General features: G+C 42.2%; 1 protein-coding gene across 7 annotated transcripts in view; it reads right to left on the bottom strand.

Annotated features, from left to right (window-relative positions):
- LOC112227060 (cyclic AMP-dependent transcription factor ATF-6 alpha) overlaps positions 1 to 15,631 on the bottom strand; it is a 50,664-nt gene extending 35,033 nt beyond the window's left edge. Inside the window, exons 1-7 of one of the 7 annotated variants that reach the window (XM_024391869.2) lie at positions 15,412 to 15,631; positions 15,004 to 15,104; positions 14,791 to 14,857; positions 11,166 to 11,245; positions 10,974 to 11,058; positions 10,396 to 10,590; positions 8,228 to 8,430 (exon numbers count right to left, since the gene is read on the bottom strand). In XM_024391869.2, the coding sequence (XP_024247637.1) occupies positions 8,228 to 8,430; positions 10,396 to 10,590; positions 10,974 to 11,058; positions 11,166 to 11,245; positions 14,791 to 14,857; positions 15,004 to 15,104; positions 15,412 to 15,508 (828 nt within the window). In that variant the 5' untranslated portion in view covers positions 15,509 to 15,631. Of the gene's footprint in view, positions 1 to 8,227; positions 8,431 to 10,395; positions 10,591 to 10,973; positions 11,062 to 11,165; positions 11,246 to 14,790; positions 14,858 to 15,003; positions 15,105 to 15,411 lie in introns of those variants that run through there. The other 6 variants (XM_024391866.2, XM_024391870.2, XM_024391868.2 and 3 more) reach the window with 6 other exon arrangements.
- Between the last annotated feature and the right edge of the window lie 217 nt (positions 15,632 to 15,848).

Genomic DNA, 15,848 nt, shown 5'->3' on the forward strand with positions numbered 1-15,848 from the left:
TCTTCATCAGATGGCACTCATAGGACTTCATGTTACACAATACATGTATGTTTTGTTCAATAAAGTTCATATTTATATCCAAAAATCTGTTTATATTGGCGCTTTATGGTCAGTAATGTTTGTGCCTCGAAAACATCCGGTGAATATTCAGAAAGCCACATCAATTCACAGAAATACTCATAATAAAGTTTGATAAAAGATACAAGTGTTATGCACAGAATTATAGATATACTTCTCCTTAATGCACCACAGTCAGATTTCAAAAAAGCTTTACGTAAAAAGCAAACCATGCAATAATCCGAGTACGACGCTTAAACACAAAAACAAGCCATGCAGATACCCGCCATGTTGTGGAGTCAGAAATAGCTTTATAAATATTCACTTACCTGTGATGATATTCATCAGAATGCACTCCCAGGAATCCCAGTTCCACAATAAATGTTTGTTTTGTTCGAAAAGGTCCATCATTTATGTCCAAATACCTCCTTTTGTTAGCGCGTTTGGTAAACAAATCCAAACTCACAAGGCTCAGGCAAGTCCAGGCGAAAGTTCAGACGAAAAGTTCAAAAAGTTATATTACAGTTCCTAGAAACATGTCAAATGATGTATAGAATCAATCTTTAGGATGTTTTAATCATAAATCTTCAATAATGTGCCAACCGGAGAATTCCTTTGTGTTTAGAATTGCAATGGAACACAGGTCGCTCTCACGTGTGCGCACGTGAAAGGCTCATGGCACTGTGGCAGGCCTCTGGTTGAATCAGCTCTCATTCGCCCCCACTTCACAGTAGAAGCCTCAAACAAGGTTCTTAAAGACTGTTGACATCTAGTGGAAACCTTAGGAAGTGCAATATGATTCCATAGACACTATATTTCGATAGGCAATGAGTTGAAAAACTACAAACCTCAGATTTCCCACTTCCTGGTTGGATTTTTCTCAGGTTCTCACCGGCCATATGAGTTCTGTTATACTCACAGACATCATTCAAACAGTTTTAGAAACTTCAGTGTTTTCTATCCAATACTACTAATAATATGCATATATTACCTTCTGGACCAGAGTAGCAAGAAGTTTACTCTGGGCACGCTTTTCATCCGAATGTGAAAATGCTGCCCTCTATCCCAAACAGGTTAAATTGTTTAACTTGGGTCAAATGTTTTGGATAGCCTTCCACAAGCTTCCCACAAAAGTTGGGTGAATTTTTGCCCATTCCTCCTGACAGAGCTGGTGTAACTGAGTCAGGTGTGTAGGCCTCCTTGCTCGCAAATGCTTTTTCAGTTCTGCCCACAAATTTTCTATGGGATTGAGGTCAGTGCTTTGTGATGTTGTCCTTAAGCCATTTTGCCACATCTTTGGAAGTATGCTTGGGGTCATTGTCCATTTGGAAGACCCATTTGCGACCAAGCTTCCTGACTGATGTCTTGAGATGTTGCTTCAATATATCCACATATTTTACCCTTTCCTCAAGAATACATCTATTTTATGAAGTGCACCAGTCCCTCCTGCAGCAATGCACCCCACAACATGATGCTGCCACCCCCGTGCTTCACGGTTGGGATGGTGTTCCATCGGCTTGCAAGCCTCCCCCTTTTTCCTCCAAAACATAACAATGGTCATTATGGCCAAACAGTTCAATTTTTGTTTCATCAGACCAGAGGACATTTATCCAAAAAGTACGATCTTTGTCCCCATGTGCAGTTGCAAACTGTAGTCTGGCTTTTTTTAATGGTGGATTTGGAGCAGTGGCTTCTTCCTTGCTGAGTGGCCTTTCAGGTTATGTCGATATGGGACTTGTTTTACTGTGGATATAGATACTTTTGTACCCGTTTCCTCGAGCATCTTCACAAGGTCCTTTGCGGTTGTTCTGGGATTGATTTCCACTTTTCGCACCAAAGTACGTTCATCTCTAGGAGACAGAATGTTTCTCCTTCCTGAGCCCTGTGATGGCTGCGTCATCCCAGGTGTTTATACTTGCGTACTATTGTTTGTACAGATGAATGTGGAACCTTCAGGCATTTGGAAATTGCTCCCAAGGATGAACCAGACTTCACCTTCAATTGACTCAAATGATGTCAATTACCCTATCAGAAGCTTCTAAAGCCATGACATCATTTTCTGGAATTTTCCAAGCTGTCTAAAGGCACAGTCAACTTAGTGTATGTAAACTTCTGACCCACTGGAATTGTGATACAGTGAATTATAAGGGAAACAATCTGTCTGTAAACAATTGTTGGAAAAATTACTTGTGTCATGCATAAAGTAGATGTCCTAACCGACTTGCCAAAACTATAGTTTGTTAACAACAAATTTGTGGAGTGGTTGAAAAACGAGTTTTAATGACTCCAACCTAAGTGCATGTAAACTTCAACTGTATCTATAGGGAAATTGCTCAATTCTTCCTCCAGGACAAGACTCATGATCCTTAACGTCAACTTACTCGACATACAGTCAGACTGCATAATGGAGTTCAAAATAATCACTGTTCAGTAGCTGTTACCAGTCTACAACAAATGATTGGTAAGAATCCACCGGAATTGAGTGTGGTAAAACTACATTGGTCCTACATAGATTTAGCATCGCTAGCTGCCTAATCTGGCAAGCAGGGGTAATCAGTCTGGTATTTACGAGGCTAAAACAGATTACTGAATAGCTCTAAAACTATGCCATGCGGTCATGTGTGATAGGATAAGTAACAGAAAAAGGCTGTGAAAGTCTATGATAGGCTGTGAATATATCAGTGCTAAGGGGTGTTATTAGGTACGAGGCAAAGCCAGAAGCCACTGTCATGTTTTACCAGTGATGTCCATGATTGTTTTATCTCCTCTTTGGTTTGACAGAAAGATAAATCACCCATCTGGGCCCATATGGGCCTCCTCCGCCCTTGGGAACAGACAGATTGGGTCTTTTGAAAGTCCTTTCAGACACTATGCCCTGCTAAGGTTCCCACAGGGGTTAAAGGTCAAACATAATTCATTACCAGTCAGACATCAGTCCCCTGGGACTGGACAAGGATCCCTGGCCTGATGGTTGGTCCGTTATCGTAAACAAACAACTTCCTCACATATGCGGATGCACACACAGGCACACGCACACACAAGCCATCCTTGTCTTCTAGAAAGGTGACAAGCCACATGACACAGCAAAATGCTTCAAAGAAACTTCCCAGCACGAAATTCTTGCCATCACACAGTAATGAAGCTTTGGAGACGGTTAATGCTTCTAACAGAGACTCAAAGAAGGTCTGGAATCAAACAGAATATTTTGGGGGGTGGTTTGCTCACAGCTCTTTTTGTGCAACTGTGAGTGAGATTGCCATTCCAGTTGATCTAATCTGTTGTGTTATGCCATCACATTCTAACCACAGTGGCCTTGTGGTTAGAATGTCTGCCCTGAGATTGGAAGGTTAGGAGTTTAATCCTCAACTGAGTCATACCAAAGACTGTAAAAATGAGACCTGGTACTATGCTTATCTTTCAACATTGGGGTACGGCCCGGCGATAGACTAGCGTCCTGTCCAGGTGGTCTACATCAAGCTGTCTCATGGTACAGAAAAATAACTCATTCCTGCTCGCACCTCGCAAGGTTACTTACTTATGGCCAGTGATTGGTATCTTGTCAATTGAGAACTGTGTAGAGAGAGCTAGCACACTTAACCATATAATATATCTGACCCAAAAAAAAATAACCCTGTATGGTTCTTCAAAAGGTTCCTTGTAGAACCTTTGACATTGATTAAATTCTCAATAAATGTTCTATAAAGAGCCATTCAAACCCTTTTTGGTGCTATATAGAACCTTTTTTTAAATAGTAATTTATAGAACCTTAGGAAAGGGTTCTTAATAGCACCACAAAGGTTCCATTTAGAACCGTATGAGCATGGTTCTTTATAGAACCTTCAAAAAAGGATTATAATCGTTACGAGCCAAAGAACCCTTATTTTGGCACTATATAGAACCATTTGTTTTTATAGTGTATAGCTCTTAGATATCGAGGTGGGAAAAAAACCACTTTCACTGCAATTAATTAGAGACTAAAGTAATAACATTTTCTGAGGTTGTCTAAGAGTTCAGCCTATTGAGAAAGTAGGAAATAATTATGAAATTATGTTGTTTTCTTTGTTGACTGTTTTGTGTCTGTTGGGCTACCATATCAATTTCATATTTTTTCAGCAAAGTTTGAAAAAGTATTTCTTCTAGAACTGATTACAAGCTGTTAACAAACTGACTGAGCCAACACAACTCAACATTTATTACTAGGGCTACTGTGTCAAATGTTTTTGCCAAGCTCTACCACAGTAAAACCCAAATAGCGTAGCATTAATTTAAAGAGATTTTATTGGTGAAACCTCTGCCTCAAAACAATAAGATAATATTTTTATTATTCTAATGTTGGCTTATCCACTCCACTCGCTTCAATTTGAGAAAAGTCCAATAATAGTATTGCACGTAACAGTGCTACATATGGTCCTAAACAGTGATTAACCGTTATAATGTTATTATTCCTTCAAGACAAGGCTAAATAAACCAGTCACTCCAGCTGTCCTTATGTCACCTTGTTGGAATGGTTAAGTAAAGTGAAGGGTCTTTCCTATGCAAACCTGAGTGCAACTATTTGAAATCTGTCAAATACTTGTACCGTTTGTGCCAGCGGGAAGAGTGGACCAAAGCGCAGTTTTGTGATACGTGTTCATGATACTTTTGTTTGAGTATTTCTTGAAAATAAGTAACAACCCCCTCCCCCCCACTAAACAGAAAATAACACCCCACAAAACCCAAACGGAAAATCACAACTTAAATATGATCCCCAATCAGAGACAACAAAAGATATCTGCCTCTGATTGGGAACCACACTCGGCAAAACAACAAAGAAATAGAAAACATAGATTTTCCCACCCGAGTCACACCCTGACCTAACCAAACAGAGAATAAATAAGGATCTCTAAGGTCAGGGCGTGACAGCCAGATGGGTGGGATTTGCAGTTTTGTATCTGTTCTATTGGTCCCATTGCACAACACAAGCTCAATCAAACCCATTTAAAGTATTTACAATTATTTTAAATACTATTTGTACCAAGTGTTTGAATGGTTAAGTAGACTTAGAGAGATTTCCTAAACTCTAACCCAGCACAGGTTAAATAGTGAACAGAACACATGCTGGGTTATTTTGACCCAGCCAGTTGAGTTGCTTGAATAATCCAAACATGGGTTACTTTAGCCAGGTATTTTTTACTCTCATGCTGGGTTCACCTAGAAGTTGGGTCTTTAAAAAAGTATGATACAATGCCTACCAGCGCAAGGTGTCCACAGTAATACTAACATGTACTCTACAATGATGACACACATGCCAACAGGCCAAATCAAAACATATGTCCACTTTAGGGACCACTTCAAGAACACACTGAAATATCTCAGTTGTTATGAGACAGCTACATGTTTTGCGTTACGAAAAAACAATGTTCTAGATGTTTCTCGTCTCTCCTCGAAAAAGAAAAGGAAAGCCTCACAATCTAGGAGCTCAGATGCAATAATTGGATACCAACGTGTGGACAGCCAAGCCGTCTCCGCCAGGCTACAATGACAGCCAAGCCGTCTCCGCCAGGCTACAATGACAGCCAAGCCGTCTCCGCCAGGCTACAATGACTAACACTAGTTTATATAGTTTGGAAGGACACACAGGTGTCTGTAGGTTATGGCTGGGTGTGCCTTGATGTCATTGGCTGATTTACAGATATAAATAGAACATGTAAAAAGCATGAATGGGTAACATATGGTCATAAATACAGTTTTGCTACAAAGGCCTACAAACATTTACAATGAATAGCAAAATCACAAGTATGGCTTCAGATCAAGTCTACGGTGGCTTGCGAAAGTATTCACATCCCTTGGCATTTTTCTTATTTTGTTGCCTTACAACCTGGAATTAAAATTGATTTTAGGGGGTTTGTATCAGTTGATTTTCACAACATGCCTACCACTATGAATATGCAAAATATGTTTTATTGTGAAACAAACAAGAAATAAGACAAAAAACTGAAGACTTGAGCATGCATAACTATCCACCTCCCCCAAAGTCAATTCTTTGTAGAGACACTTTTTGCAACAATTACAGCTGCAAGCCTCTTGGGATTTGTCACTATAAGCTTGGCACATCCATCCAATGGGATTTTTGGCCATTCTTCAAGGCAAAACAGCTCCAGCTCCTTCAAGTTGGATGGGTTCTGCTGTGTACAGCAATCTTTAAGTCATACCACAAATTCACAATTGGATTGAGGTCTGTGCTTTGACTAGGCAATTCCAAGACATTACATGTTTCCCTTTAAACCACTCGAGTGTTGCTTTAGCAGGATGCTATGTCCCAGTCTAAAATCTCTAGAAGGCTGAAACAGGTTTCCCTTAAGAATTTCTGATGATTTAGCACCATCATTCTTTCAATTCTTACCAGTTTCCCAGTCCCTGATGATGAAAAACATCCCCATAACATGATGCTGCCACTAACATGCTTCACTGTGGCGTTTTTTTTGTACCTTTATTTAACTAGGCAAGTCAGTTCAGAACAAATCCTTATTTTCAATGACGGCTTTGGAACAGTGGGTTAACTGCCTTGTTCAGAGGCAGGACGACAGATGTTTACCTTGTCAGCTCAGGGATTCGATCTTGCAACCTTTCGGTTACTAGTCCAATGCTTTCACCACTAGGCTATCTGCTGTTCTCGTGGTGATGAGAGGTGTTGTGTTTGCACCAGACATAGCATTTTCCTTGATGGCCAAAAAGCTACATTTTTGTCTCATCTGACCAGAGTACCTTGTTCCATATGTTTGGAGAGTCTCCCACATGCCTTTTGGTGAACACCAAACACATTTGCTTATGTTTTTCTGACCATTCTTCCATAAAGCCCAGCTCTGTGGAGTGTACAGCTTAAAGTGGTCCTATGGACAGATACTCCAATCTCCGCTGTGGAACTTTGCAGCTCCTTCAGGGTTATCTTTGGTCTCTTTGTTGCCTCTCTGTTTAATGCCCTCCTTTCCTGGTCTGTGAGTTTTGGTGGGCAGCTCTCTCTTGGCAGGTTTGTTGTGGTGCCATATTCTTTCCATTTTTTAATAATGGATTTAATGGTGCTCCGTGGGATGTTCAAAGTTTCTGATATTTTTTTATAACTCAACCCTGATCTGTACTTCTCCACAACTGTCACTGACCTGTTTGGAGAGCTCCTTGGTCTTCATAGTGCCGCTTGTTTGGTGGTGCCCCTTGCTTAGTGGTGTTGCAGACTCTTGGGTCTTTCAGAACAGGTGTATATATACTGAGATCATGTGACAGATCATGTGACACTTAGATTGCACACAGGTGGACTTTATTTTAACTAATTATGTGACTTCTGAAGGTAATTGTTTGCACCAGATCTTATTTAGGGGCTTCATAGCAAATGGGGTGAATACATATGCACACACCACTTTCCGTATTTCTTTTTTGTTTCTTTTTTTAAACAACTTATTTTTTAAATTTCACTTCATCAATTTGGACTATTTTGTGTATGTCCATTATATGAAATCCAAATAAAAATCAATTTAATTAAAGGTTGTAATGCAACAAAATAGAAAAATGCCAAGGGGGTGAATACTTTTGCAAGGCACTGTATGTTGAGACCGAAGGGAACAATGGTCTTTAAATTAAAGATCCAGGCAGCGTTTTGTTATAACAATAACTTGTCTCTTCTCAACACATATTATAAGCTGCAAAACATAAATCTTATAAATATTTAACTTAGCAAACACATAAGGACCGACCCCACCCCTCTACCCCCTAAATGTTCCATCCGTGAGACATACTCCCCCAGGTAAGTGTTACCACAGTAAAAAGCCAGGTGCTCAATATCTGTCTGTCTGACCACCCTCAGGGCCTATTGGTTTTAAAGTGTCCTTGCCCTTCTAACTACCAACCACCTCCACTCCTCCCACCTCTCTCCAGATGTCTGGATGGACACCACCTCTCTCCAGATGTCTGGATGGACACTGGGCAGACCCCAGCATGTCCTCTATTTTTGTGAGATTGAGCACCTAAGAAGACTGGGGTAAGATGTTACTTTAGGATAGATGTTTCCGCACTGTGTGCCTTTAATCTGAGGGAATAAATCATGGAATAAGACAGAACACAATGCTGAAGGCTCTTCTCCAAAAAGGTCAAGAGGGAAAGCAGACATGCTGTACGGAGGTCAGATGCATTTCAAACATACCTCAGTGTCCACAGCTGTGTTGTGATAGGTCATTGCCATGGGATGGGTGGGGCCAGAAACAGCAGTGGTCTCCATGGTAACATGATGGGGTACAATTGGCATGGTGAACACCTGGTTGGTGACAGCGAGAAGGGGAGGGGCTGGGGAAGCGATCTGGGGTCCAATCAACAGTCTCGGCTGGAGATGCATCGTGGGAACTGCTGCTGACAAAGACCAGATACAGTTAAGAAAGAGGTCAACCCTTCTGTCTGTTTTAGCGTTGTCCTAAACCTGGATGTTAGCCATCTCTGAATAACTCATGAGGCATAACAGAGTCAGAAGTGTTGGCTAAAGCACATCCAGGTCTGAGATCATCCTATGTCCCTCTGGGGTGTCCTTCACTCAGCGTACATCACTGTAACATAACTAATTGAATACAGTCAGTGTACATCACCGTAACATAACTGACTGAACAGTCAGAGTAGCCAGCATCCTTAGAGCTGAGGAACATGTACAATAGCTCTTCACAATGTTCATCACACTGATCAATCCTGGGCTCAGATAAAATTTGTTTTCTTTCTAATCCAGACTGTAGTCTTTTTTACTCATCCGCGATCACTAAGGATGTCAGGTCACCTGTATGGGATACTGACCCCCCATAAACAGATCCATCCCACTCCCTGCCCAGAGTCAGACTCTTGTTTAGTGCTGAGAGCCTGTCCCTCCCTCAGACACCTTCAGCAGTCCTCCAAGGATCCATTATCAAACATATAAAGCCCTGTCACGGTCCCCTTCAAAGCCCTGCCACAGTCACCTTCAAAGCCCTGCCAGTCACCTTCAAAGCCCTGGGCCTACTGAAGTCTAATAGAGTGTATTAGGGGCCTACAGAGGAAAACACTCCCATGCTAATTACACTGTAATAATACAAGTAGACCTAAGATCCTACTGAGGTTAAAGGCTTTTAGTCTGGCTACTAATGGGCCATTACCCTGCTGCCTTAGAGAGAACTCAGAGAGAATTATAGACAAAAGAGCAGATCTGATTGGTCAAAAGACCAATTAGTTGAAAAAATATCTGAATTGGGTTGCCTGTGTAAACGCAGCCTCAGATGGATGTACTGTATCTGTTTGATCATTGGTATATAAATGAGAGGTTATGACGGGTGTAGTTGATATGAGTGTGCTCTGTGCTGACGTTCATGAAATATACGTTTTAAAACAACAATATTTCTACAGTGGTTTTTAGAGTCTGTCCTCGGGGATCCTGCATGGTATGCACTGGTCATACACTGGTCATTGTGTTACATTTGAGGTAGTCTTGGCTGAGTCCATAACAACCGGATGTTCCGAATTCAGAGGAAATAGAAAGAGAGCCTGTGACATAACTTCCGCTTTTGGATGTTAAAAAGGCAAAACTCCATCTTAACTCCTCCTCTACATTTACTGGATTGGTTGAACAGTGCCGAAGATAACCTCCCCCAATGTTTTTTTTGTTCTTGTATGTAGGGGATCTAGTTTCAGGCGTTTATTTTGCTGCTACTTTAGGTTACATTTGAGGAGAAGCCAGTAGCTTTCTTTGCACAGCAGCCACTGTTTTGAGGACACCTTGTGGTCAATAACAACAGGTGCAGTCACAGGAGTTACAAATACACATTCTATTTTTCATTTTGTTCACAGAATGTTGTTTCAGCTTCTTCATTACCTTACAAATACCATTATGTACTGTAACAAGGCAACAGTAAACCCGTCAACCCCTACAAATGATTCAAAATCTAATTTGCGGCAGAGTTTATAGGTCCTTATGGGGAACCTTTCTGTCATGAAAAAAAATGCAAGTATGTGCAAAATTACATGACGGTAGCTCAAACGGGGTAAGAGATATGCTTGTTCAAAGTTTGGAATTCCACATGATTACTATAGCAAGACGCATCATTCACCCAAGTTTTGTCAAAATTGGGCCAGTGGGGTCTGAGATATTGCATGTGACTAACATAGTACCCCCCCTGAGGAAGCCATATAACCTGAATTACCTCAGTGAATAAGACCCACCAATGTAAAGGAGCATTCGTCACAACAAAACTGTGCAGAACACTATTCAAACCCCTCCAAATAATAGTAGACATACAAAATACGATTTCATTGTAAGATAACACAAGAGTAAAGTTAAAGTATGAAAGTTCAGACTCTCACCAGTAGAGGGTACAGTAGCATGCACAGTCACATGCGGTGGATCCTTGATCACTGAGACCACAGTCTGCAGGCCAACGGGCTGGATGACAATGGTCCTGGTTTTGAGAAGAGGGGCCAAGGGTTGGGTGAGGAGGACAGAGGGGGGAAGTTTGGGCTGAATGGACACCCTCTGGTTTGGGTGGGCGGGTCGCTTGGCTGGTGGGAAAAGAGTAAGAGAATAAGTAAGAGTGTTTTTGTATATATATTTTTTTAACCGTTATTTAACTAGGCAAGTCAGTTAAAAACACATTTTTATTTACAATGACAGCCTATCCCGGCCAAACCCGGACGACGCTGGGCCAATTGTGCGCCGCCCTATGGGACTCCCAATCACAGCCAGATGTGATTCAGCCTGGATTTGAACCAGGGACTGTAGTGTCGCCTCTTGCACTGAGATGCAGTGCCTTAGACCGCTGCGCCACTCGGGAGTCCCCTGGTTAATAAAGGGGTGACCTATGATACAACTAAACAGACACATTCAATTATTTTTTGGAAGATATCCACCATATTGTGACATGTACATCAAAGAGACATTTCACCTCTGGGAGGTGGGCTGACTCGCTTGTGTATTTTCTTTTCAGGAGACAACATAGTCGGTAAAGGCTGCATAGACACATCATCTTCCTGCTGGTACGCATCGGCAGGGACAAGACAGAAGTTAGTGAGAGTAGTCAGTACTTAGCCTACTATTTACACATAGGGGGAGAGTGTTGAGCAAATTGAAATCTTACTTTCAGAGATAGTGGTGACAGTGAGGAGGTATCACTAACTGCAGATCCAGATGATAGGGAGGACCCAGGCACTCCTACATCTGCCAACGAAACAATTAGAACTCAATTCAATTGACAAGCAGGGGCATCACATTGCCGATCCTCTTTTACGTCCTGTGTGATTGACCTTACAACACAGTCTGGTGGCCTAACAGGTGCAGCAATCCCACGCCCAAGGCAGCCACCTAATGTCTACTGACTAGGGCAGGGATGGGCCCTTTTGTAGGGCAGGGATGGGCCCCGCACACACAAAAAAAACTGTTGGTTGTACATTTTTCTGCTGTTATGTCAGTCACTGACAGTCACTCAAATAGCCCATGTCAGCTAACATTTTTTAGATTGCTAAATTAATCCAGCCAGGTATCTAAACTTGTAGTAATCATGGACGAATTAGCGACCGGAGACCCCAATTGATTATGTTAGTCAGATATCATATAAACAAAATGGTACAGTATGTGCGGGTAGATGCAGACAAACGCATTCCCTTAGGGGAAGGGAAACAGTACATAGCTGTTATGTCTTGTGGGTTTCATAACCACATCTTTATAACAATTCAATAACGATGAGACGGGAGACAGGAATCAGTCCAACCATTTATCTACAACGTGCAGATCTTAACACACAACCCCCATGATGCTCTGCGGCACAACCCCAATACGCCACATCTCCTCCCCTCCTACTTAAATTGTTCCCATTATGAACAACATTCCTGAGAAGATGACTGTGAGCCCCTAGGTGGCGACTACTGGGTCAGGGTGTCACGGAGTCAGAGTTCTGGACCACTCTTTACTGACTGGTGGTTCTGTCGGGGGTTCCATTACTCAACATTAACTGATGCAGGCGAAGACTTGCGTGCAATGTGTTCCTGTAGGATAGCAGGATGCTGTTCAACCATTGGTGCAGTGTCCCTTGACCTTGAGACACTTTTAAGGCATGTTTCATGGTCTGTATGAATCTCTCCGCCAGCCCATTAGTTGATGGATGTTACGGTGCGGACCTGATGAGTTCGCCATTCACCTGTGGGAACGTGGCACTTTCTTGGGACAGGAGCTGCGGTCCGTTGTCGCTAACGAGTTGGAGTGGCGATCCGAACCGTCTAAACACTTCTCCAAGCTTCTCGATTGTCTTCTCTGCCCTAGTAGATCTATATAATACTGCATCGCAGTGCTAGAGGCATCACTACAGACCCGGTTTCGATCCCAGGCTATGTAGCAGCCGGCCGCGACCGGGAGACACATGAGGCAGCTCACAATTGTTAGGGAAGAGTTGGGCCGGCCAGGATGTCCTTGTCCCATCCCCCTCTAGCGACTCCTTGTGGCAGCCCGGGTGCATGCACGCTGACTTTGGTCACCAGTTGTACTGTGTTTCCTCCGACGCATTGGTGCGGCTGGCTTCCGGGTTAAGCGAGTAGTGTGTCAAGAAGCAGTGGAGGACACATGGCTCTCGAGATTCGCCTCTCCTGAGTCTGTACGGCAGTTGCAGCGATGGGACAAGACCGTATATCATGAAATTGGGGAGAAAGTAAAAAATATAATAAAAAATAAAAAATCTCATGATGGCAACCTCTGGCCACTTGCTATGAGCATCCACGTCCACAAGAAGCATAGTCTTCGAATGAACCTGCGAATTCTATGTGTATGCATTGCCACGCCTCCTCCGGCCAATCCCACAGATGAAGAGGTGCAAGTTAAGGTACCTTGTGAACCTTCTGACATGAGGAACATATTTTCGCTTTCACCTCAATGCTTCCATCCAATCCAGGCCACCAGAAGTAGCTTGTGTGATTTCATTCATGCAAACCACAATGACCTGAGTGTAGCTGATAGAACACTGGTTTCCACAGCGATGATGGAACGATAACTCTCCTCCATCACAGCAGACAACCAGACTGTACTGACAGCTCAGTTGTCCTGGAAAGGTAAGGTTTCAGTTCCATAGCAACTCCTGCAACTTTAACTTTGATGATAATGTCCATCACTTCAGGTAACACCGGGTAATTTCTGGTGTTTCTCCGCACTTGTGTTGAAGTGACTGGTGTTTTCCACTTGTCTGAAGTAGAATATGTCCACTTGGTGTGACTCTGGCTTGACCACAGGTTGTGGTAACCTGGAAAGTACATCAGCATTCTGCATTGCAGTGCAGTTCTGCAGTGCAGACTTGCGGTACTTGATGTCCTAGGTGTGTGCTGACAACAACAAAGCCCACCTTTGCATTCTGCTTGCAGCAAGTGAACGAATCCCACTCAAGATCTGATCTATCGTTCTCTGGAACAGTGCTGGTGCACTTGGGATTCCAAACGGTAGACGACAGAACCTGGAGAGCCAACTATGTGTCACAGTGGTCAGCAGCTCCATTGACTTTCATCCACATGCATCTGCAAATAGGCTTGGCAGAGGTCAATGTCCTGAACTTTTGACCCCAGCTAAACCCACAAAAAGGTTGTTGATGTGTGGTACCGGATACTGCTCAGTGAACAACACAGGGTTAACTGTGACTTTAAAATGAACGTCTAAGTATCATATTTATTTAAGTAGTTTTCTATAATTATCTGTTGCAAGTACTGATGTTCCTGTTTAACTGCCAATATTAAATGTCTGCCAATATTAAATGTCTGCCAGTATTAAATGTCTGCCAGTGTTGAATGTTATGGTTAAAGTTTGATGCCAGACTGGATTTGAGGACACACTCATAATATACAGGTAACATAAAGTGTCTTAATAGGGCGTTGGGTCTCCACGAGCCACCAGGACAGCTTCAATGCGCCTTCGCCTAGATTCTACACGTGTCTGGAACTCTACTGGAGGGATGTGACGCCATTCTTTGGTGAGAAATTCCATAATTTGGTGTTTTGTTGATGGTGGTGGAAAACGCTGTCTCAGGTGCCGCTCCAGAATCTCCCATAAGTGTTTGATTGGGTTGAGATCTGGTGACTGATACACACACACACACACACGCACACGCACACACACACACACACCCTTTAAACCCCCTATGCTCCTTTGAGACACATCTTTCAAAGTCACTGAGATCTCTACTTCTAGTCTTGTAGCCAAAATAATGGGCAACTGTGCATCTTTATGCATGATGGGTTGTTAATTGCTTAATTACCTCAGGAACCACACCTTCCTTCAATATACTTTGTATCCCTCATTTACTCAGGTGTTTCATTTATTTAGGCAGTTACCTGCATCTGTGACACTGTGTGATTCTGTAGCAGCCTATATTGTGACTTCCTACAAGCCTCTCAGGCTGGTGTTTACAGAACATTTGGTGCAGTGTGATTAATATATAAGGGCCTTCTCAGAGACATTTTCTTTGCTTCGGCTCTGGATGTGTTCACCCTGAAATCTTACTATAAACCGGATAGATTGTTTTATTTATATTATCAACGAATGCTCTCCTTTCTATTCACCGGAAAATCCCCTTTACAGTGTGGGTGTGTGTTTCCTGTATGAGATTTGAATCTATTACCAGGAAGACACAGGGTTCTAATAGTGTTTCTGACGGTTGGCTACACTCAGCCTACTTTGCCTTGGCTTGGCTGTTATAGTTAAACTGAAAGTGATGCAATCCTGGTGATTTTTACCTGTGCAGCAACCGTCAGTATCTCCACTGGCGAAGGATCTCCATTGTAACAGATTAATGTCATTCACCTGAGAAACATGCAGTCTGTTAGCTGTCACTTTCAGTCACTAAGACTGACTGTAGGTTAGGCAGCTACTATTACCAACTATTTTAGATGTAGCCTAGTATGATAATAACACATAGCATTAAATAGCGGGGTAATGTGGTGTAATACCTCTTGTTGCAGTGTTGTTTCATTAGGTGGTGTGAACTCAAATTCTTGAAGCAGTTCTTCTGCATCACTTAGGTTTTCAAGTTCTTTAAACAGGTTGATGTCTGTAACAATGTTGCAAGCGGGAACAGATCAGTGAAATAATCCAACGTATCTATTCTAATACATTACGCCTGTAAAAATGTTGTAAGAGACAGTGAGTTTCCAAAGTATCTTCAATACATAACAAAATACAGTAAGGGGGAAAGTTGCTTATTGAAACTGAGTCAAAACAAGTACTGCTGCGCCTGAGCATTAAAACGTATGTTATATTCAATAACGTAGAGTATATTCATTATATCCAGACAGTCAATGAAGTTGCACGTTGTGTTTACAACACAGCTATTATTATATAATAAGAATCGCACTTACCCCATTCGCCATCATGATCAATGCAAATATCGGCTAAATCGCTGTCAAATAGCCCATATTGTAGATGACTGTCTAAATCCAAACGTAACTCTGCCATTTCTAATGTTAGAAATTGTCAAAAGAGTCACAACAAAGTGTTCACATTTCCTAGTTTGCCGTCAACTCTCCACTATAAATACCATAAATAAATAAATAAATACACGTCCTGCTATTAGTACGGAACCCGCGATGGGACATTTACAAAACATGACAGTTCCCAGCCGGTCACGCCTGCTAGTGATAAAGGTTATTTGAACTAGTAGCCGCACACTGAGGCAAACATCTACAGTACATGTCTGGAGATCTGCTTCTTCAAAATGCCAATGCATTATGATATGGGGGGTGGGGGGGGGCATAAAATGCTAATAATAATCATTCCAATTAATAATGTAAGCAGC

Source organism: Oncorhynchus tshawytscha, linkage group LG28 (genome assembly GCF_018296145.1).
Source record: "Oncorhynchus tshawytscha isolate Ot180627B linkage group LG28, Otsh_v2.0, whole genome shotgun sequence".
Taxonomy (NCBI): Eukaryota; Metazoa; Chordata; class Actinopteri; order Salmoniformes; family Salmonidae; genus Oncorhynchus; species Oncorhynchus tshawytscha.